At 49.0% G+C, this 23,816-nt stretch overlaps 1 protein-coding gene across 3 annotated transcripts in view; it reads right to left on the reverse strand.

Annotated features, from left to right (window-relative positions):
• Positions 1-23,816, reverse strand: part of CFAP97 (cilia and flagella associated protein 97) — a 507,276-nt gene that overhangs the window by 344,689 nt on the left and 138,771 nt on the right. For all 3 annotated transcript variants that reach the window (XM_086962501.1, XM_086962498.1, XM_086962499.1), the window contains 2 exons: positions 9,444-10,302; positions 9,269-9,340 (listed from right to left, as the gene is read on the reverse strand). In XM_086962501.1, coding sequence (XP_086818627.1) covers positions 9,269-9,340; positions 9,444-10,278 — 907 coding nt within the window. In that variant the 5' untranslated portion in view covers positions 10,279-10,302. The remainder of the gene's footprint in view (positions 1-9,268; positions 9,341-9,443; positions 10,303-23,816) is intronic.

Here is a 23,816-nt window from a genome sequence, read left to right on the forward strand (position 1 = left end):
TGTTGGCCGCCCACTGGCTGCCTTGTTTTTGTTCTTAGGAGTGGTCACATGTCCTACTACCCTCTTCAGATGTTGCACACACCCCTGTCTTCATTCACTAGGCCCCAAAGCCCAGGATCTAACAGGGTCTCCCCTCTTGACGGGGTGGGATCCTCTTTGCCCACACTCCGCACGATAGACCCCATTTCCATCCATGATCCGTGCCTATGACAAACCCCTCCACATCCTTTCCTGGAACGTGAACGGCTTCCTTGACCGTATTAAACGGACTGCGGTGCTGCGGGCAGCCCGCCGACACATACCCGATGCCCTTCTCCTCCAGGAGACGCATCTTTTGGGTACTCAGTGCCAATTTGTGGCCCGACACGGGTTCGGCCCTGTCTGGCACTCCGGCTTTACCAGAGGCTCTCGGGGGTGGCCATTCTTCTGCGGCGAGGGCTTCCCTTCACCGTAACTGACACCGTCATAGACACTCAGGGAACATACGTAGCCGTATCGGGCCTGCTTGAGGGGTAACCCCTTGAATCTCCTCTGCACCTACGTACCTCCGGCTCTCTTAGCACCCACTCTCCTCCCTCCCCCAAGGGCCTACCTGTCGTCGGGGAGACTCAACGCGGTCCTCCAACCCTCCAGGGATGTGTCGGGCCCTCCCTCTGCACATCGGCTTGCCTCTGCGAAGAGCTTGGTGGGATGGACCTCGGCAATGGGTCTTTGCGATGTGTGGCGAGTGTGGAACCCCCGTAGGGAACAGTGCACCCACACATCAGCCGCCCATCACACCCACTCACGCGTAGATTTGATACTGATGCCTGCCACGGACTGCCAGTTGATGTCAGGGGCAGAGATTCTCCCCAGGGCAATCTCTGATCATTCCCCCATCTTGATCCACATTGGGTCCCCGTCCACTGGACCAAAGACAATCCTGGCGTCTAAACGCATGGTTTCTGCAGGATCCCGAACTGGTGGATTCCCTCGGCCAGGAGCTCCGACAGTACTTCTCCGCCATTGTAGGGTCGGTCCCCTCGCAGGGAACGCCCTGGGAGGCAGGCAAGACTGTCCTCCGCGGAGTCGCCAAGGGCCTCGTACATGCCAAGCGCGCAGCCCAAACCGCCCACCTGGAGCAGCTGGAGTACAGAGCCGTTCATTTAGAAAAGGCTCAACTGGCTGATGACGATGCGGACTCCTCTAGACAGCTTGCGCTGGTACGGGACGAGATTCGACGGCTCTCCATGGATTTGGCCAAAATGCTCTGGCGCTCCTCAGTGGCGCTCATTTACGGCTGGGGGGACAATAACGGGAAACTGCTCCACAATCTGGTATCCTATCCTAGAGCCCACCGATTCATCCCTGAGATCCGAACGGCCCACGGGAACCGCCATGTGGCGTCTCTGGCCATTGCGCAAACCTTCGCGCAATATTATGAAGCCCTCTACATCGTGCGCCCTCCCGGAGCCTCCCTTGCTGCCGGACTCGGAACATGCCTTCCATGTCTTTCCAGGGAAACGGCAGACACCCTAGACGGCCCTCTTACCCCGGAAGAAATTCACTGGTCCATTTCCCTGCTACATTCCGGCAAGACGCCGGGGACTGATGGCTTACCCCAGGAATACTACTCTGCGTTCGGCAACAATCTGGTCCCCCATCTGACGGAGCTTTTCCGTCAATTGGTCGAAGACGGGTCCTTCCCCCTGAATCTGATGTGGCGACTATCGTGGTCATCCCGTAGACACACCTGCCTTCCCTGGACTGCTCCGATTATCGCCCTATTTCCCTGATAAACAAAGAGATTAAAGTCTTCGCCACTGCATTGGCTCAGAGACTCCGGCCACTCCTGCAGGATCTGGTTCACCCTGACCAATGCAGGTTCATGCCGGCCAGGGGTACCATTCACTGTATCCGTCGCCATCACCTCACGCTGGCCCATCGGCATCGGCTCTTCCCATATCTGGCCCTTCTCCTTGTGGACTTTGAGAAGGCCTTCGATACAGTGGATTGGGGTTACTCGAGTGATGTGCTGGAGAGGATGGGTTTTGGCCTTCCCTTCCGCCGTCTGGTCCAAGTTCTTTACTACCGCCCCAGAGCACAGGTACTTGTCAATGGCGCGTCCTCCGCTCCGTTCCTGATTCGGAGAGACACCCGCCAGGCCTGCCCCCTCTCACCACTCCTTTTCGCATTGGCGTTGGAGCCCCTGGCGGCGCTCATACGGCAAGACCCCCTCATCCAGGGCTGGCGATGAGACCGGAGCCAGATGGACAAAATTGCTCTTTATGCGGACGATGTTTTGCTTTATTTGGCTGACCCGGAGCACTCTGGCCCCAGGTCTCCGAGAGCCCTTTCTGCTTTCGAGCAGGTCTTGGGACTCCGCCTTAACCCGGCGAAATCCACACTGGTCCCCCTCCACCCCTCATGGGCATGCTTCTACTGGCAGGCAGTGATCCCCCTCCGGAGGCAGTCGTTCAAGTACCTGGGTGTATGGGTGACCCTCCTGCCTGAGCTAGAGTGGGCCCTTAACGTTGCCCCCCTAGTCACCCGGATGAAAACCGATCTTAAGAATTGGCAATCCCTTCCGCTTAATCCATTAGGCCGGAGCGCCCTTTTCAAAATAATGATCCTTCCCCGCTTCCTTTATATTTTACTGAATATTTCAATTCCCCTCTCGAATAGCTGGTTCAAGAATTTGGAAAGCACACTTATCCGGTTTCTGTGGGGGGAGTGGGCGTTCCTGAATGTCCCTGTCCCATTGTCGAATTCCTCCCTTCGACGGTGGTATGGGAGTCACCAACCTTTACTTTAACTATCTAGCCACCAAACTCATTCTGATTCATGATTGGTTTGCGGGCGGCTGGTCCAACCCAGCCTACCGGGTGGAGCTTACAGTCCTGGACTTTGTGCAGGTCCAGGGCTTCTTGTACGGCTCCCCGGTGCCACATTCACTGCCCTTCATCACCAGATCGGTCCTTACGGCCTGGCGTGCCGCCCTCCGCGGGGTACACTAGGACCGGAAGCTGACTAGACAGACGCCCCTATGGTGTGGTACCTGGTTGGAGGAGACCTCCTCCCTGGAGGGTTTCCTCCATTGGGATCTGGAGGGGATGTCCACACTGGGAGATGTGTGGGTACGGGACCATGTATGTGCCTTCTCTGACCTGCAGCAGACACACGCCCTCCAGCGATCCCAGTTCTATAAATACCTGCAGCTCTGCCATGCCCTCCACATACACTTGTGACCTCTCCTCCCCTCCCTTCGCCACCGGACCGCTCTCGGCCGAGTATTGACGCTGAGAGCGGATTCCTGGTTTGGCGTGTGATTGACGGCGGCCATATTGGGTGTGGGCTATTGCGGGGACACGCTCTAGTTGCGCTTAAAAGGGGACGGCCATGCCTCCGCGCAGCGGACGGGTACAGCGGACACGCCGGACCTGCGCCGGAGTGGTGCCAGAGTCCTGCCCGTCCGCGCACAACCGGGCACAGGGGCCTCTCCCCCTGATTGTCGACTGATATATTCCCCAGGTGAGCTACTTCGGCTAGATTCTAGTAATCTTACCTTAACTTCAACCATTCTGACCAAGCTAAAAGAGACTGGCATTTTGTGTACTAATAGGAGCGTGCTTGTGAATCATCCCAGTCTGAAGCTAACTAGCCTGAATACTAGACCGTTACAAAAACATCACCTTGAAATTTTACCCTCCTTCAGAAAGAAGACATAGATGTAACTCTTACAGAAACGTGGTTGGGCGACAGCTCTCTACCCGATATCATAGCCGCCCTCCCAAATGAATATGACGCTATGTGGCATAATCGTGCAGATAACGCCCGAGGAGAAGGTGTGGCAATTCTGTTTAAAAAACATCTAACTGTCACTAAACTAATGGCAGAAACAGTCGATTTAGCTGATATACTTGGGGTGAAGATTACTTTGAGAAACACCTGCCTTGTTGTTCTTACAGTCTATCGTCCCCCAAAATCTACCTCTTTGTTTAATGATTTACTGGCCCCCATCATTTCAGATATCTGTACACGCTATCAAAAGGTCTTAATAACAGGAGATTTTAATGTCCATTGGGACAAAACGTTTAAGGATGTGGCAACTCGACAGTTGGAAACTACCATGACCACACTTGGGCTCCAACAATTAGTAGAGGTACCCACACATGATAAAGGCCATACCCTCGATCTTATCTGGACCTCAGGTCCGGATGTAGCTAACAGGTATCCTACCCTGTATATGGTCAGACCACTATCTGATAAACTGCGATATCCCAATAGATGGGTAAGTGTCTCAACCACTACCCCCAGAATCTAAAAAAGTACGTCAATGGAGGAAAATTGACTCAGAAAGTCTGACGGACACCCTCCTCAAAAATATACAGTTACATGATACGCATGGAGATCTAGTTCAGGAACATGCGAATGTGATGCAAAATCTTAGTCAGGCCATTGATCAAATTGCACCCAAAAGAAATCAAAAGATAAATAGAGCAGTGAAAGGGGCCCCATGGTTTAATCCTTCCTTGAGGGAACACAAAATAAAGCTCCGCCATTTAGAGAGACGCTGGAGGAAAACAAATGATCCCATAGATAGGGATCATTATGAAACATTTCTTAAACTGTATAAAAATTGTATTCTGTCAGCAAAAGCAGAGTACTATGAATCCCGAATTAACAACGCAGAGAATATTCAGAAAGAAACCTTTAATATCCTAACAGAGCTGAGCAAGAAAGTAGAAAAATTAGAATCACTGATAGATTGTAACACCTTTCAACACTACTTTCTTGATAAGGTAAAAACTATTCTATCTGACATCAAGAATACCTCCAGCAGTCACCCTACATTTTCCCACCTTCAACCACCCCCCTCCCCACCCCCCCCAGTTAACACCATTTCTAAATTTCCTTTGATTGACTCTACAGTCTTAGGACAGCTTATGAATCGAACTAAGTCAGGCTCACCAGCAGACCCATGTCCCCCTAGCATTCCCCTACTTTAGAGAGTCATTTTGTCTCCCTACTGAACAAATCATTAGATATTGGCCAGCTTTCTTCCAGTTTTAAAGAAGCACGAGTTAGGCCCCTAATAAAAAAGCCGGGGGCTGATCCCACCAATCCAAAAAATTATAGGCCTATATCCCAGCTACCTTTTCTGTCCAAGATTTTGGAACAACACGTTTTGATATCTCTCTCATCATTCCTGGAGTCACACCATCTACTCCAGGAGCGTCAAGCAGGGTTTCGGGGGCACCACAGCACTGAATTGGTGATGCTTTCAGTGCTGGATGAGCTCAGCGGTATGGCTGACAGTAAGAAGCTGAGTGCCCTGATACTACTAGACCTGTCAGCGGCATTCGATACTGTCAGCCACACCCTGCTTCTGGACAGGCTGGCCGCCTTCGGGATACAAGACACAGCCTATAAATGGCTAAAATCCTTTCTTTCTGGGAGAACTCAAAGGATTCAATTGGGGGACTGTATATCAGTCTTGGGTACCCTGAAGTGTGGAGTCCCTCAGGGATCTGCTCTGTCCCCACTCCTTTTCAACCTTTACCTGCAGCCCTTAATCGACTCCTTGGTAAGCATGGGCTGCAAAACTTTTAACTATGCCGACGACACTCAGTTGTTACTTACCATTGACAACACGGCATCCGCACAGACCCATGCCCAAAAAATTCTCAGACATACGGTGAGCTGGATGACAGCGAATTCGTTGAAGATCAACCCAGACAAAACTGAGGTCTTGGTGGTTTCAACTGAAGCTTCTCCTTGGGGTGACTTGTTTTAGCCTCAAGACCTTGGCCCCACCCCGAAACCATGTTCTAATGTAAAAAGTCTAGGCATAAAGATCGACCAATGACCTGCACAAATCTAATTAGACAGCTACGTAAGCTAGTTCCTCTTCTTTCCTCTTCCACGCTTCGTACAATTGTTTCCGCCACAATAATTTCAAGATTAGATTATGGGAACGCCCTGTATCTGGGTCTGCCCAAAACATTGATTAATAGGCTGCAAGTGGTCCTGAATGACGCAGCCAGGCTGATCTTTAGGCTACCTAGACGGACTCATGCATCTCCACTGCTGTGTAAGCTACATTGGCTCCCCATAAAACAACGGGTGGAGTTCAAAAGTTTATGCATCGCCCATAATGCAGTCTATGGCCAAACACCTGCTTACAATAAAGAATGCCTTGGGGTCTATAACCCCACACGATCATTAAGGTCCTCAACCACTCAACTGCTGTCTTGTCCCCGCTATAAATTAGCAACGAAGGGTGGCAGATCTTTTTCAGTGGTAGTTCCACAGATCTGGAATAAACTCCCAGAGTGTCTTCGTAAGGAATCAAATCTGTTGCATTTCAGGAAGTCTCTAAAAACATTCCTGTTTAGGGAAGCCTTAAACACCGCTTAGTACCACGGCCTCATGCATCTTTTCCTTTTACCTACTCTGCTAATATCGCCTTCTTTTGTCATAAGCGCCTAGAGACCGGACGGTGATTTGGCGCTATATAAGCTGTAGTTAACAATAACAATAACAATAACAACCTCCCAACACCTACCTCTCTTCCAGAGTTTAGTCCTTCGGAGGCTCAAGTCATGTTGGGTAATCTGGGGAGAGGGGGGGTGTCCCGTATATACCGGGCCCTGATTAACAACTGCCCCACATCACTACATCGCCTTAGAGAGTGATGGGAGGGTTGGTGTGGCTCTGTCCAGCCTTAGCTCCATTCTGGAGAGGGGTGGAATCGGAGCTTACGCAGGCCTTGGGCTGGGAGGTCCCCCATGACCCGAGACACTTGTTGTTGGGAGTGTTTGATGGCATGGACGGCTCCCGGGATGATAAGCGCTTCTTGGGGACAGCATTGGCGGTAGCGAAATGAGACATTGCAGCTCAATGGTCCCAGGCTGCGGCACCGACACTACGAAAGTAGAGAAGGGGGGTGGACTGGTGCGGGTGCAGGAGGAGGCCCTCTTTGAGGCCCGGGGATGCCCAGAGATGTTTGGTAGAGTATGGGGTAAATGGTTTGGTTTGTTACCTTCTTGACCTAACTCATCCTTTCAATATACTGATGGGGGTACTAGTTTCTTACTTTGAATTGTCTGCAATGATATGTACTGTCGGGTGGGAGGGGCAGGGGTATTTGACTAAACTGTGTGATCTACTACTAATGAACTTTATGTTGAAAACTTCAATAAAATTTGATTATCAAAAAAAAAAAAGTAACAAAGCCTTGGGATCACAATGCTTAACTGGTAGTTTCTACAAAACATATTTGAACCTATTGCTACCCACAAATGAGAAACATCTGCAATGAAGGAAGACGTCATCATCCATTAGATTGTCACACATTTGCAATCTTCATTTATGTGCCTTGTACAGTTCAACAGCTCTTCTTAACAAATACGAAAACCTACGCAAGGTATTGCCAGAAACTTAAATAAGATTTTGCCAAACCTAATCCATACAGACCATGCAGGTGTCCTCCTTACCAGACAAACCCATGATAATATAAGGTAGACGGTCAATCGGACTGCAAAGACACAAGAAGAAAAACATTCTGGAATATTGATCTCCTTATGTGCAGAAAAAGCCTTCGACTTAGTGAATTAGTCCATTATAACACAAAAAATGACAGAAATAAGTTTTAGAATGGACTTTATAAACTTAGTAATGTCCAGTTTCAGTAAACCAACGGGATACTATCTCATAAAATTGTCACAGAGACCCAAATAATTCTCAATGGCAAGTGGCACTCAACGAGTATTCCCGATGTCACACCTGCTGTTCTCTCTTTACATAGATGGAGAGCATGAAGGTGATGTAATCCGGCGAACGTTGGGAGAACTTTCTGCTTAATGTGGAAACCAACTATGATGCAAGCCCCCTTTGAGCCAGTAATTAACAATTTGCCAATCGGAGGTGTGCATGTTGGCAGGCGCAGGGGTGAATGTCTCCAATGCAGCATGTGAGGGCTATTGAATTTCACAGTATTCTGATCAACATGTTACACATCCCTGAACACGCACGCTTGCCTCCCCTGTATCGATAACGGCTCCATTACATGTCCCTTCCTAGCCTGGGGCCCCTCTCTCCCACTCACCTTCATGTTACATGACCATACAAATTATTGTTTTTCCACACCTAGTTGGCGTCCCTCCCTCCTCATACGTAACTTGACTCCTTATTTCTTCCTTACAGTCTCGCAAGATTGTTACGACGTTTTGTTTGGTATAAGATGGACATGCGCATTGCTGCTGCTGGTTATATTGGTCGATAAATGGTTTTCGCATGTGCAGCATGTCACATAAAGTCTCTACCTGCTGCAAGGTATGTGGCAGCTGTTCCATGTTATGCATAAAACCTAATAAACATTTTTTTTAAAAGGTGATCACATTTGGCCAGGATTAACCCAAAATCTCCCTTTACGCAGACAATGTCCTACCTACTCTAGATGATCATGAATCCTCCCTGCCCCAATTACTAGCTCAGCACCAAAATCTTTAACTACTCTCTGGTTACAAAATAAACATGGAAATAAAATCAATTTATCAATCCCAACATATGTAATTCAGAAATGATCTTTTCCGCTGGTTCATGACCTATATCAAATAAATAGGAATTGAAATTACCAGTCACAGACATCAATTATACAAATTCAATATTCCAATCACGTTGTTGAGGGGGTCAGAAAAGATGTCAATACATTGAAAGACTTGTTCTTCTTGTGGTTAGGCTCAATAAATAGAATTAAAATAAATGTCCTCCCTAGAGTCACGTATTTGTTTCAGGCTCTCCTGTTGTCCATAGAGAGGGATTTTTTTCAAACGTATCCGCCAGGCTATGTTGGAAATGATATGGTGTAAGGCTGGAGATTAGGGGTCTCTCAAATTACTACAATAGTTCAAGGCTGACGGGGGGCCTAGAACTCCCAGGTTCCCACGCATATTATAAGGCAGCCTAGTCGGGAATTATAATCGAATGGTTCAAATGTGAGTCCGACAAACCACGCTGCCATGGAACACGTATTCTTGGAACAACCCTTGTGGAATCTCACACTCATAGTGCTGTCAAGCACTTCAGTACAGGGCCCAGCACTCTTAGGAGATCATGCTTGCAAGTCACTTTTTATTTTTTTGCTAATGTGTGTCCTCTACAAAAGTAAAGTCAGGGTGCACGCAAACTGGAAAATGCACGGCATTTCTGTATGTAGAACACTAACCTCCTGATGCACAGTAACATATGATCTACATACAAACTGTACTTAATTTTCATTACATACCTTTCAAAAGTTGATTTAAATCCATTGCATCATGAAGGGCTTTTTGATTATATTTTTGTTCCGAGTCAGGATCTACGAGGGAAGATTATAAAAAAAAGATTGTGTGTTAGTCCTTTCTTCTCTAACGCGGCCTTCAAGAGTGCATCTGTAAAAGTTATTTTTGAAGAAAACATACCACAAATCTCCTGGCTCACATTTTCTTGTCGTTTTATTATCTTTTTCTTCATTTCATTTGTAGCTGCAAGATCAAAAGACTGAATAGGACTGATGTCCGGAGTAGACAGTGGTGTTACGTCAGTCACTGTATCCTCCGATTCGTCGTGGCGGTCTTGAATCTTTTTATTCCTTTCTGATCTCTTTGCCGCAGATTTGGAACTACGCTCTGAAGAACAGTGAGACAAACCAGAAGCAGTATGTTTTATTTTGGTCTTGGAGTAAGAGGGCTCGGAGTTGCAGCTCGCAGAGTCTGAACTTTCAACTTCTGAACTGGAGGATGATGAACTGAAATGTGTTTTCTTTTTACCAGTAATCTTTTTGAAACTGCTAGATTGCTTCCCTGATTTTGATCTGTATCTCCGAGCCTTGCCTTCATCACTACTGTCCTCTTCATCGGTGTAATAACTCTCCTCATACTCTCGCCTTATTTCAGGAATTCCAGTAGGAATAGTTGTGTGCATTTCTAAGCTTCGTGAAGGGTTTCTTCGAGAACTATGTGCACTTTCAGGTCTTGACCCAATTGATGAAGTAGCACTTGCTGCATTTGGTTCATCAAGTAGGATATGTGCCTGTGGTTTCTCTCTCTCCTCCTCACTCGAAGATTCTTTCTGTGATTCCAATGCTGCTTTATAATGAAGTTTATTATTCCATGTGTCATCTTTGGCTCGAGGCCCATTTTGCTTTGAAGTTTCTATACCGTTATTTTCTCCTTTTTTTGCTACTTCATCAGCATCACTATCAAAAAAAGCATGGTCCACTTCATTATCATCTGATAAGTCTTCAAAATTGTTCATGATGGGAAACACTCATAAGAAAACCTGTACGTTAAAAGAAAAGTTAAAATTAAAAGTAATTACAATAACATAACACAAACCTTGATATTTACTGTAAATAAAGAAGCAAAAATTGAACACTTACTGAAAGTAGTTTATGCACAAATTTTATGGCGATGCTTATTTAACTCAGAATTATTTAACTCATAATTAAGTTCCTCAAAAAATACATACAGGTTGAAAAAGTATTTGCCCGTTGGTTAAGATGATGTTGAACGGTGCGCCCCAAAGTGTTTAGAACCACAACCCAATTTTAAGGATGATAAACGTTCGCGACCCATCAAGCTTTAACCCGTTGGCTGCTGCCGTCGGCCATTGGCCGACGGCAGCACTACCTCGCTGGTGCTTCCGTCGGCCAATGGCCGACGCGACCGCGCCTGTTTTTTAAAACTGCTGCACTGCCGCAAAAAAGCGCAAGCAGCCAACGGGTTAACGGACATAAGGCAGGGGTGATTATTTTTATTGCAGTAGCAGTCATCTGTTCAAACCGCTGTGAATTACCAAAATAAACTACTCTTTACAATTTTTTGTGTTCCTCTTTAACAGCAATTGTTTGTAAATGTCACAAACTTGACCACCCACTTTGATATGCCTTTATCGGACTGTGGCCAAGATACAGATCTGCCCATAAAAGTTACACATGGTGAACTGCTATGCAGCTGGAACACTTTTTCAGAGTGGAATGCTGGCTGGTGACATCTGTTAACTAAAATCACAAGGCTTCTGAAACTTTTTGTTGTTGATACCAGTGATTTTAGCAAATTAAAAAAAACCCTAGTGCAGCAGAATATGGGGTAAGGCCTCGTATCAATTTTTGGGTTAAAACATGGCGCAGTGGACAGGAGCTTAGCGCGCATCCATGATGGTCGCGTGAGCTGAGAGCTTGCGAGACCCTCGCCACCTCCTACATATATCCTGTCAAGGATCCTGATATGAATGACGGGTTATTGTCGACATAACCCTGCTGAACTAATTGCTTTTTTCAAAAATTGATTTGGACGCCGGGAACCAGAAATACTCCGTCCTGACACCTGAAGGCCTACATCGAGCGACAGCCCGGGACTCGAGCATCCGGAATACCCGGGGGGCAGTTGAATAACAACGGCTGTTGGAGGAAGACTGGTGCCCCTGGTGTACTTTTGGTTTCGTTTTTCCTGCTTTCGATTACTGAAAGACGGCTGCCTTTGTTCCTGCCGGCCCATGGTCCAACTTGATTGACTGCTCCTACAGGGCGCCCCTTCTTTTGACTTTTCACAGTTTTATCCGTGAGGAGACATTCGCACCAGGTCCCAAAAGCCCCTTTGGGGCACGCAGCTCAACATGGCGAGCAAGTCTGAAAGCGATAAACGGACGATTAAGAACACGTCCCGAGGCGGTGCCACTCAATCCAACAACATGGATCGATATACTCGCCCTAAAGGTTCCCCCAGTGGTACTGGTAAACCTCCGGAGGACCTTGGAGGTGGCTCCCCAGAAACGGAAGAGTTGACTCTGCGAGACATAATGGGCGCCATTGCGAGCATGAAATCCTCCATGGGCCAGCAGTATGAGACATTGGCCTCCAAGATCGACACAGTGGCTATTGATTTCGGTTTGATCAGGACGGACTTGGCTAAAACTAACGAGCGGGTCAAGTCGTTGGACATCAAAACCGCCAGTCTTTCAGTCGACGTGTCCGATCTCCAGACTGAAGTCCGGAACTTAAGACCCTCACATGACCAGTTCGCCCGCCGGCTCGATGACTTCGAAAGTCGTGCGAGGCGCAACAATGTACGAATTATCGGAGTTCCGGAGAAGTCTGCTGAACAATCGACTGATCTCCTGGTGGAGGATTTGATATTAAACCATCTCGCTCCCAAGGGCCTTAGCAATTCCTTCGCGGTGGAGCGTGCCCACAGAATTCCGGGCGGAAGGCACAAACCAGGCGCCCCACCACAGCCCATAATTGCCAGAATCTTTAACTTCAGGGACAGGGATGCTATCTTGCAGGCATCGAGGAGTAACTGCCCCACGAAATTTGAGAATGCATCTATCAGTTTCTACCCAGACTTCACCCAATCGGTGCAGAAACAGAGAATGGGATTCACTGGGGTGAAACGGAGACTGAGAGACTTGGGCTTGAAGTACGCCATGCTCTTCCCTGCCCGGTTACGGATTGAACATAACGAACGCGTACTCTTTTTTGATCGGCCTGAGGTGGCTAGTGACTGGCTAGACACTTTATCGACACATCGAGACCGGACGGAGCAACCTGGAGGTTGCTCCGTCCGGACGGAACAGGAGGAGTAAAGGGAACGGCATGCCTAGTTCATGTACTTTGCAGCAGTGGTTCGTTTTAATCTTGGGTTAATGTGACTATAATGACTATACACCCAGAGGCGGCAGGGAGATTGGGACTCTTCCTCCTCTTGGGGTGTTTCTCTTTCTTCTTGTAGATTAGTTTCTGGGGCAGGGCGACAGGCACACTGCAAGTTGGGGTGGTTTTTTTGAATTACCGCAGCGGTGCAGGGTGGGGGGATGCGTGTTTGGGTTCTCTGGGGGTGGAGGGGGGTTCCTTTTTTCTTTTTGTGTTGTTACAGAGGCTACGTATCATTGTGCAATTCGACTTTTGTATCCTTCTTAGTGTTCGGGGGATTCCACCAGCATTCATGGGTTGGGGGTTGAGAGTATTAAGTTGGAATATCAATGGCTTGGGAGACAGGATAAAGCGGGGGATAGTATTGCAGTACTTGAAACGCCATTCCCCTGAAGTGGTACTATTACAGGAAACGCACTTGAAGGGGAACACATGTCACGCTATGAATCGGCGAGGCTATGGGCTGATTGCACATTCTGGGTTTACCTCCGGATCAAGAGGGACTGGTGTTCTTGTTAGAAATTCCCTCCCCTTGGAAGTTGATGATAGGGGACGATATGCTGCCATTACTGGTAGATGGGAGTGGAAAACGATTTCTATTCTCTCAGTATACGTCCCCTGGGTTTACAAACCACGACGTTCGCTGACTTGGGGAAATTGGTGTTGGAGCTCCCCGAGGGGATTTTGGTTGTGGGTGGAGACTTCAACTCTGTTGTCTGTGGTAGAGAAGATAGTAACCCCCCCAGGGACCTTACGAGATCGCAATCCTGGCTTGGTAGCTTTTTAGATACATTGGGTCTTGTTGACTGTTGGAGAATGCTACACCCCGGACAGGCCAAGTACACCTTTCACTCTGATGCACACGGAAGCCTCGCGAGGCTTGATTACATCCTCATGCCGGCGGCAGAGGCCGTGTTGGTGAGAGAGGTCCGGCACTTGCCCAGAGGTATATCAGACCACTCCCCACTATGACTTCTTATTGATATCCAGCTGGGAGCCGGGGGTCGGGTCGCCCCGATCAATCCTTGGCATCTCCAGAACCCTGAAACCCGGGCGGGTGTGGTCAAGACTATTGACAACTACTTTGCAGAAAATGTGGGGTCTGTGTCCTCACCTATATCGCTGTGGGAGGCCTTCAAAACTGTGATTCGAGGCCAGACACTGTCGCTGATCGCCTGTGCTAAGAGAAGGAATAATGAGGAGGTTGTGAGATTGGAGTCTGAAATCTCTGCCCTAGAGGCAGACCTGGAGTCCGGGGTCACGCAGGACAAGGTGCATGTCTTGAATCTTAAACAGTCCGACTACAGAGCCTTGGTGACGGACTCTGCTAAAGCCATGAGTCGCGAGCAACAGGGACGCCTGTACGATGTGGGTGATAAAGCCGGAAATTGATTGCATGGCTGGATAAGAAGGAAAGATTGAGTCGAGTGGTGCCAGTTGTTGAAAGAGCGGATGGTGTGCGTGTTGTTGATCCGCTGGAGATAGTGGAGGGATTTGCATGTCACTTCCAAACAGTGTATGCCCCAGTCTCTGATAGGCCTGAGGAGGACTCACATCTTTTGCTCAGAGATATCGCACTGCCTAGCTTGTCTGATTCTGATAGAGAGCTTATGGAGGCAGAATTTTCCACCGATGAAATAGCGCTCGCTATCCGCTCCATTCGCTCGGGAAAAGCTACAGGCCCAAATGGTATCCCCATCGAGTTGTACAAGCTGTATCCTGACAAAATGGCGCCGTATCTGCGCGCGATGTTTCTGGAGTCGCGTGAGAATGGGTCGCTTCCTCGAGATCAGAGACTAGCTTCCATTGTCGTGATCCATAAAGAAGGGAAACCCCGAGACTTGTGTGCCTCGTATAGACCTATATCACTTTTGAATGCCGAACCTAAGATCCTGGCGAAATTATTGGCAAATCGATTAAAGTGATTGGGGACCTGATACACCCGGATCAGTCCGGATTCATTCCGGATCAGTCCGGATTCATTCCAACTTGTAACACCGCGCTGAATTTACGTCGCCTTCATAGCGTCCTCGCGAGGGCGGAGACGTTGCGTAAGCCGGCCATTTTGGTCTCTTTAGATGGCACTATGCCCTTCGACACCGTGTAGTGGCCATATTTATGGGCGGCCCTTGCGAAGTTCGGTTTTGGCCCTGTGTTCATCAGTTGGATCAAACTCCTCTATGAGAAGCCGCTTGCCCAGGTGGTTGTCAATGGTAGGGTCTCTGAGTCTTTTACTCTCGGGAGAGGCACGCGGCAAGGATGCCCCCTATCTCTGCTACTGTTCGCGCTTGCATTGGAACCCCTCGCTGCATGGCTGCGGTGGGAACCGTCGCTCAAGGGCATTAGGTGGACCCCCGACTTTGAGGACCGCATAACTTTATATGCGGACGATATCCTCCTATACCTTACTTCCCTTCGGAAATCGTTGGGGGTACTGTTTGATGTCCTTTGCTCCTTTGAGAAGAATTCTGGCCTGGTGATCAATTGGACTAAGTCTTGTGTCTACTCGCTTACTGGTGAGGTACCCCTCGTGCCCCCTAACTGCCCGATAGAGATCTCGCATACTGGCTTCAAGTACTTGGGGAAATACGTATCGCTTGACCCTGCGACTCGGTATCAGCGTAATTTGCTCCCTCCGCTTCTCCGGTTGAAATCCGACGTGACAGCCTGGTGTAAATTGCCGTTGTCGCTGGTCGGAAGGGCGGCCCTATTCAAAATGATGTCCCTGCCCATATTTTTATACGCCCTTCAAAATACGCTCGACCTTGTGCCCACCAGCTATTTCTGTGAGATAGAATGCCTTCAGAGGCGGCTGCTGTGGGACGGGCGCCCCCGCATTGCCTTAGCAAAGTTAACACTGCCCTGGTATGACGGGGGCATTGCGTTGCCTGATATCAAACGCTATTATTGGGCCTCCCAACTAAATGCAATTAATCACGCTATGTACGGCCATGTCTCCAACCCAGCATTCGCAATGGATAAATGGCAGCTCCCAGGAGGGGACTACAACAGGGCGCTATATTCCAAAAAGACTGGCAGGACATTAACAGGACCCACCGGAGTTGTGGTCCGGATTTGGTATAGTGCGAATGTAGCTATGGGCTGGTCTGACGTATTGACCCGAGCGACTCCGCTCTATGTCACTGAGAAACTAGGCAATTTATGGACTACCAAGGGTTTCGAGAGGTGGGACCTCATCGGCATCAGTAAGGTTGGGGATCTCTGGGTCAAGGACAGGATAAAGACCTTCGATGAATTAAAAATTGAATATGCGCTTAGCGACAGGGAGTATTTTCGCTACCTGCAGACCCGACATGCGATTGGATCGGTCTTCCCGACCGGAACCTTAATCCCGGAATCTTCCCCTCTCGAAGATAGAGTGCTTGACGGCCACGTGCCGGATAGCACCATCTCCCTGATATATAAAAAACTCATTAATGATCGAACGGATCTTCTTCTGCAACTGCGAGAGGCTTTGGCCGGCGATGGATTGGAGCTAGGTGATGAGGATTGGCAGGCCGCGATATCCTCTCCTAAGGAAGTCGCGATTCCGGCCCGTCTTCGACTGGTACAATTAAAGATCTTACACCGTGTATACGTGACAGGCTCCCGATTGTTGCGTATGGGTTATTCTGTGGATGGGTTGTGTAAGCGTGGGTGTGGTATGATGGGTACCTTCCTCCATATTCTATGGGAATGCCCCGAGGTCGTGTCATTCTGGAACCGTGTGCATGAGGTCATGAAAGAAGTTACGGGAGGCCCGACGGTGTCTGTTGAACGTGTGGGAACCCAATGACTACAACGTGGCACAGACACAATGGGTCACTTTGGGGAATATGGTGGCTAAAAGGGATATTGCGCAGTTATGGGGGTCCCCGAGGGCACCCAGGATCTCAGCCTGGACAGAGAACATGGACTGGTGCATGTTTCGAGAAAAAACGGTATATATTGCACGTGGTAGGCCCAAGAAGTGGGGGAGAATATGGAACCAGTGGAATCTGTATCGCGGGGAGATCTGTACTCCTCCTTTTGTGAGTCCCCCGGAGATGCTGCAATCCCCTTAGCCTGATGTTCCTTCTACAGTATTGAGCTTAGTCGATATCATGAGTGTTTGCTCTCCTCCCCCCTTCGCCCCCCCTCCCGTCTACATTCCTATGTACTGATTTCATATGACTTTTCAGATGCGGCTCTCCCCTTCCCGGGAGGGACACTTACATATAAAATTCCTGTTTTGCCTCGTCATTTTTATGTAGTTTCTTTTTCGTTTGTTTATATATATCAAAATGTAAAATCTTGATTTATCCTGCGTACTAACATATACTTTTATGACACTTAAGCTCATTCGCCGCCGGACCCCCGGGTTGCCGGCTGAAGTGCTGTGTTCCTGTACGATAATATGCAATTGTTTGCTTTGGCGACAGCCGGCCCTAGTGGTTGTAGGCTCGCAACTGTACTATTATAATTGTAAATAAAGGTTTAAAAAAAAAAAAACATGGCACAGTTGTGGATTTCCGACTCCACACACAATATATATATCCATGAAATGCACTGCTTGTTACCCTCCTTGTAACCAAAAAGATAACCACGACGCCGTGTGTAGCTGGCCCAAAATTGATTTCTTTCGGCCAGCGTCTTGTTTCCACCTTTATTGATAAGAAGGCAGCAGGAAATAACAGCGCATTTCGCCCTGCAATGTCTCTTAAAGCCTCGTGCCAAACGCGTTTCTGGAGCAGTTCTCCCTTCATCAATGGCAGGCTAATGGATAAAAGAAACAGAGGCTATGCATCTTGTGTTGGTATTTCAAGCTTGTAATCCCGCCCCACTGGGCGTGTGCACAGCGTGCATTCTGGTTCGTGAAGTTTTTCAGGTAAGTAAAACCCTTTTGTGGTAGCAGCTGTGACTTATGCCTTCCAAAATTATAACATCCTTCAGGTTGCTGGGTCGTCACTGCGCCGCATTTCTTACTATATTCATGCCCTCTGATTAGGAAACGCCGTTCTGAATGGTGCATTCCGAGTGAGAATGACCAGACCTGCACTGTCAACAGTGGGGCAGCTTCGTGGCCAGAGCAGGCCACTATATATCCAAATGCCAGTTGCTCGAACAGTGAAGCGCCTAACACAGCGTCTTGTTTTCACCTTTATTGATCAGAAGGCAGCAGGAAATAACAGCGCATTTCACCCTGCAATGTCTCTTAAAGCATCGTGCCAAACGTGTTTCTGGAGCAGTTCTCCCTTCATCAATGGCAGGCTAATGGAGAAAAGAAATAGCTGCTGTGCATCTCGTGTTGGTTTTTCAAGCTTGTAATCCCGCCCCACTGGGCGTGTGCACAGCGTGCATTCTGGTTCGTTTAGTTTTTCAGGTATGTAAAACCCTTTTGTGGAGAGCGGGTCATGAAGCCCACTCTCGAAGGTCCTAGTGCATTAAGCAGATTGCTCTTTATTGCTCAAAAGTTACGCGTTTCAACAAATTAATGTCTTGATCACACCTGTCAAAGCGCGTAATGTTTGAGCAACAAAGATACAGTGAAAACACCTACATACACTAAGGTACATTATGGGTTGGGGTAACCCTGTGATTGGCTCAACCTCCCCTGTAAGGACCTAGTACATAATAGTGCAGGGGGATTAAAACTACCTCTAAGTCAGAGGTGCAGAAAGAGGCAAAAAAAGTGCAGAAAGATGCAACAAAGGTGCCAAAAGAGACAAGAGAGGTGCAAAAACAGCCAAGAAAGGTACAGAAAGAGGGAATAGGGGTGCGGTAGGAGGGATATAGAAATTTGTAAGAGAGGTACAGAAAGAAGCAAGAACAGTGCAGAAAGAAGCAAGAGAAGTGCAGAAAGAAGCAATAGAGGTAGAGAATAGGGAAGAGGGTGCAGAAAGAGGCAAGAGGAATACAGAAATTTGCAAAAGAGGTGAAGAAAGAAGCAAGAGCAGTGCAGAAAGAACTAAGGAGTGTAAAAAGAGGCAACAGTGGTGCAGAGAGGCAGGAGGGGTAGAGAAAGAGGCAAGAAAAGTGCAGAAAGAAGCAACAGAGGTGCAGAAAGAGGCAAGGGAGGTTCAGAAAATGTGCAGAAAGAGGGAAAAGGGATGCAGAAAGAGGCACAAGGAGTGCAGAAAGAATCAACAGAGGGGCAGAAAGACACAAGAGAGGTGCAGAAACAAGCAAGAGAAGTACAGAAAGAGACAAGAGAATTGCTGAAAGAAGCAACAGAGGTGTAGAAAGAAACTAGAGAAGTGTAGAAAGAGGCAAGTGGGGTACAGAAAGAAGCAAGAGCAGTGCAGAATGACCCAACAGAGGTGCAAATAGAGGCAAGAGGGGTGCAGAAAGAGGTAGGAGAGGTACACAAAGAGGCAAGAGAGGTACACAAAGAGGCAGGAAGCATGCAGAAAGAAGGAAGACAAGTGCAGAAAGAGACAAGAGTATTGCTCAAAGATGGAACAGAGATGTAGAAAGAAACAAGAGTAGTATTGAAAGAGGCAAGTGAGGTGCAGAAAGAGACAAGAGCAGTGCAAAAAATCAACAGAGGTGCAAAAAGAGGCAAGAGGGGTGCAGAAAAGTGTAGGAGAGGTGCACAAAGAGGCAAGAGAGGTGCAGAAAGAGGCAGGATGGGTGCAGAAAGAAGGAAGAGAAGTGCAGAAAGAAGAAACAAATACAGATAGAGGCAAGAGGTGCAGAAACAGGCAGGAAAGGTACTAAAAGTACAGCAAGAGGGGTGCAGAAAGAGAAAAGAGGGGTACAGTAAGAAGCAAATGAGGTACAGAAAGAGGCAATAGAGGTGCAGAAAGAGGCAATAGAGGTGCAGAAAGATGTAAGGTGCAGAAACAAGCAGGAGAAGTGCAGAAAGAGGCAAGAGAATTGCTGAAGGAAGCAACAAAGGTGTGGAAAGAAGCAAGAGAAGTGCAGAAAGAGGCAAGTGAGGTACAGAAAGAGGTAAGTGATGTGCAGAAAGAGGTAAGTGATATGCAGAAAGAGGCAAGTGATGAGCTAAAATGGCAAGAGGGGTGCAGAAAGAGGCAAGAGGGGTGCAGAAAGAGGCAAGGGGGTGCAGAAATGTGTAAGAGGGGTGTAGATATGTGCAACAGAGTAGCAGATAGAAGCAAGTGCAGTGCAGAAAGAAGCAACAGAGGTGCTCAAAGAGGCACGAAGGGTGCAGTTAGAGGCACGATAAGTACACAGAGAAGCAACAAAGATACAGAAAGAAGCAAGAGTGGTACAGAAAGAGGGAAGATAGGTTTAGAAAGCGGCAAGAGAGTTGCCCAAAGAAGAAAGAGGGGCAGAAAGTGGCAAGAGAGGTACAGAAACAGGCAAGAGAAGTGCAGAAAGAAGCAACAGAGGTGTAGAAAGAAGCAACAGAGGTGTAGAATGAGACAATAGGAGAGCGGGAAGAGGGGTGCATAAAGAAGGGAAAGAGGTGCAGAAAAGGGCAAGAGAAGTGCAGAAAGAAGCAACAGAGATGCAGAAAGGGGAGGCGTGATGGAGAAAGAGGCAAGAGGGGTGCAGAAAGAGGGAAGAGGGCTGCAGAAAGAGGGAAGTGGGGTACAGAAAGATGGAAGAGGGGTGCAGAAAGAGGGGACAGAGGTGCAAAAAGAGGGATGAGGGGTGGAAAAAGAGGCGAGAGAAGTGCAAAAAGAAGCACCAGAGAGTATTAAGATTTTTTTAGACCCTGCGAAAACCTTGCAACTATACATAGAGCTTTTGATTGCTGCATAAATCACCTTCCGGAAGCAACACTGCCCTGCAGTAGAGTTTACACATTGACAGAACCTGAAACTCAATATCTACGCAAATATCTGGATGAACTACTAGAGATAGGTATTATACACGACTCTTCGTCGCATGTGTCTTTCCCACTCATCCTTATACCCAAGAAGAATGGGAAGTTGAGGACTTGCGTGGATTAAAGTGCGGTCAATAAGGTGACTTAAGAACCGCTATTCTCTCCCATTAATTCTGATACTACTTGATCAGGTCAGAAATTCCACCATTTACACAAAATTTGATTTACGGGAGGAGGAGCTTCGCGGGCAACCAAGATGGCCGCGTGAGCTCAGAGCTCCGAAGACCCTCCGATCCTCCGTATTGATCCTGCTACCAATCCTGTCCCACAGTAGTGGGAATCTGTTGCGGTGCTGTTGCTGAGGCGGGGCCCGTTCTCCGATCGAAGATCCGAGTTTCCTGTGCTGAGTTACACCGTGGTGAAGATTGGAGACGACAACGCCATAACAGTCTGGCATTACGAGGGTGACGGTGGTACTTCCACACGGTGGCAGTCCGAGAGGGTTGGAGCTGCCCCGTTCTGCGCTGGTGGCCAGAACAGATTGTCCAGCGGCCTGACGTTCTGATGAGGCGGTGGAGGTGATTACTGATTTCTGCCGCCTGGAAGCGGTAGTACCGGTTGGACCTTTCTTCTGGCTGTGATACCCCCGTCGCCCATCATTGCGGGCAGAGGGGACCCGGACAAAGGGAAGCCCCCAAGAGTCAGCAGGAAACCTTCCCTCTCGCAGACCACCATCTCTGAACGTTTCACCCTCCCAAAGGGATCGCCTGGTGCTTCAGGTCGTACTAAAGACTCGCAGCGCGATGTGTCTCCGAAAGATGCTGAACCCACCCTCCGAGATGTTATGGGGGCCATTGCGGGCATCAAGGCCGAAATGCACAAGCAGCAGGAAGTGTTGACACACAAGGTCGACAGGTTGGCGATTGAAGTCAACCTTATCAGGGCCGACCTCGGAAAGACGAACGACAGAGTCAAGTCGCTCGACATTAAGACGTCGAGTTTGACTACTGATATGTCCGACCTGCAGTCGGAGGTTCGAGACCTGAAAGCCACGAACACGCTGCTTGCCTGCAGGCTCGACGATTTTGAAGGACGGGCAAGGCGCCAGAACGTCCGCATTATCGGTGTGCCGGAGGGCGCCGAGGAAGACGCTGCCGATCTCTTTGTTGAGAACTTGGTGTTGAAGCACTTGGCTCCCGGTGGACTGAGCAAGTTCTTTTCGGTGGAGCGAGCGCACAGACTACCTGGTGGCCAACCGAAACTGGGAGCGTCTCCGCGCCCCATCATTGCCAGACTCTTCAATTTCAGGGACCGAGATGCAATCCTGCAGGCATCGAGGAGAGGCGGTCCGTTGAAGTTCCAGAATGCCGATGTGAACTTTTTCCCCGACTTCACTCAAGCGGTTCAGAAACGCCGGCAAAGCTTTATGGGCGTCAAGCGTAGGCTGAGGGAGATGGGGATGAAGTACTCCATGCTATTCCCGGCGAAGCTTCGGATAGAACATGGCGCCCGGGTGGTGTTCTTTGACTTGCCGGAGGCTGCTGGGGACTGGCTGGACACCTTGCCTCAACGTCGGACTGCCCCTGAGGATCAGTCGGAAGAGGCGTCGGTCGGGTGGTCCTGATCTTCAGGAATGAACAATGCTTCCTCGGACTTCTTTCGGTGGATGGCCCTGCAAGTGCAATCAGTCACGGACTATTGTTTTTCTTTTTTTTTCTAATGCTGCTTTCTCAAGACTGGGGGATAACGGGGGGTGATAGGATGTCTCCTTTCTCCTCAGGGGGCTTTCCATAGATTAGTTTTTGGGGGCAACAGGCACACTGCTGGTTGGGGGGGCTTCTTAGTCTAATGCAGGGGTGCAGGGTGGGGGGTGGTTGGTTTGAGTGTTTTACTTATGTTCTTTCTTTTTCTTTTCTCTTGAGGCAAGGTGATTATTCTCCTGTTTACTATGTTGCGGTAGCCGCTTTCTGGGGGTGGGGGTTGGGACGATGCTTCTTTGATGATGGGGGGTAAGACGCTAAATGCATTGAGTTGGAATGTGAATGGGCTGGGGGATCGCATTAAACGTGGGGTGGTACTGCAGATGTTTAAACGGTGTGTACCCGATGTCATTTTTCTACAAGAGACGCATCTCATTGGCAATACGTGCCACGCACTTAATAGGAAAGGGTTTAAGATGGTGGCTCACTCGGGGTTCTCTTCGGGGTCCCGAGGGGTGGGGATTATGGTGCGCATGTCTCTCCCATTGGAGGTGGAGACTAGGGTGATTGATGACAGAGGTCGCTATGTTGCCATTGTGGGCAGATGGGAGGGGCGTACCCTGGTTTTGGTTTCTGTTTATGTACTCCTTTCACTCGGGCGCGTACGGAAGCCTTTCCAGGATTGACTATATCTTGACTCCGGCGGTCCAGGCCTCGACCATTTCCGGGGCCCGCCTGATGGCTAGAGGCATATCGGACCACTCCCCGGTTTGGGTGTCGTTTGACTTTGGCATTGTGGCGGCCTCTAGACTAGCACCGGTCAATCCTTGGTACTTTCGCAACCCCAAAACTCGTGACCTCCTAGCTAAAGCTATCGACCTGTATTTCTCCGAGAATAGGGGCTCGGTATCGTTGGCCTTATCTCTGTGGGAGGCCTTCAAAACTGTCCTGAGAGGAGACGCTTTCTCCTTAATAGCCGAGGTGCGCAGACGCAGGGATGAGGAAATGGTGCGGTTGGAGTCAGAAATTGAGGACCTTGATTCTCAACTGGAAACAGACCCGACATCCGATTTGCTACACGCCCTCTCCTTAAAGCAGTCGGAGTACCGAGCCACTGCTACTGACGCTGCCAAGGCGATGGGCAGAGAACAGCAAGGGAGGATCAACGATGCAGGGGACAAGGCGGGCAAGCTTATTGCCTGGCTGGATAGGAGGGAGATGGCTTCCCGCGTGGTGCCTGAGGTTCTGGGTGAGGACGGGGTGGTTGTTACTGACCCCAGCGCTATTGTTTCGGCTTTTGCCGACTATTTCGAGACGGTCTACACCTCGGTCTCCACCTTGACTGAGTCGGACTCGGCCTCTTTTCTGGAGGGTGTTGAGCTCCCTTGCCTGTCGGACACCGAGCGTGACGACATGGACAGGGGCATTACGGCTGACGAAGTGGCGCTCGCGATACGATCTATGCGCTCCGGCAAGGCTCCCGGTCCCAACGGTCTTCCGGTGAAACTTTACAAGATCAAGGCTGACACCGTCGCAGTGCCCCTGCGGCGCATGTTTTTGGAGGCTCGTGAAGCTGGTGAGCTTCCGCTGGACCAGCGATTGGCCACCATTGTGGTTATTCATAAGGAGGGGAAGCCCAGGGACCTTTGCAGGTCGTACCGCC

This window comes from Lissotriton vulgaris, chromosome 3_1 (assembly GCF_964263255.1).
Source record: "Lissotriton vulgaris chromosome 3_1, aLisVul1.2, whole genome shotgun sequence".
In the NCBI taxonomy this organism is placed as follows: domain Eukaryota; kingdom Metazoa; phylum Chordata; class Amphibia; order Caudata; family Salamandridae; genus Lissotriton; species Lissotriton vulgaris.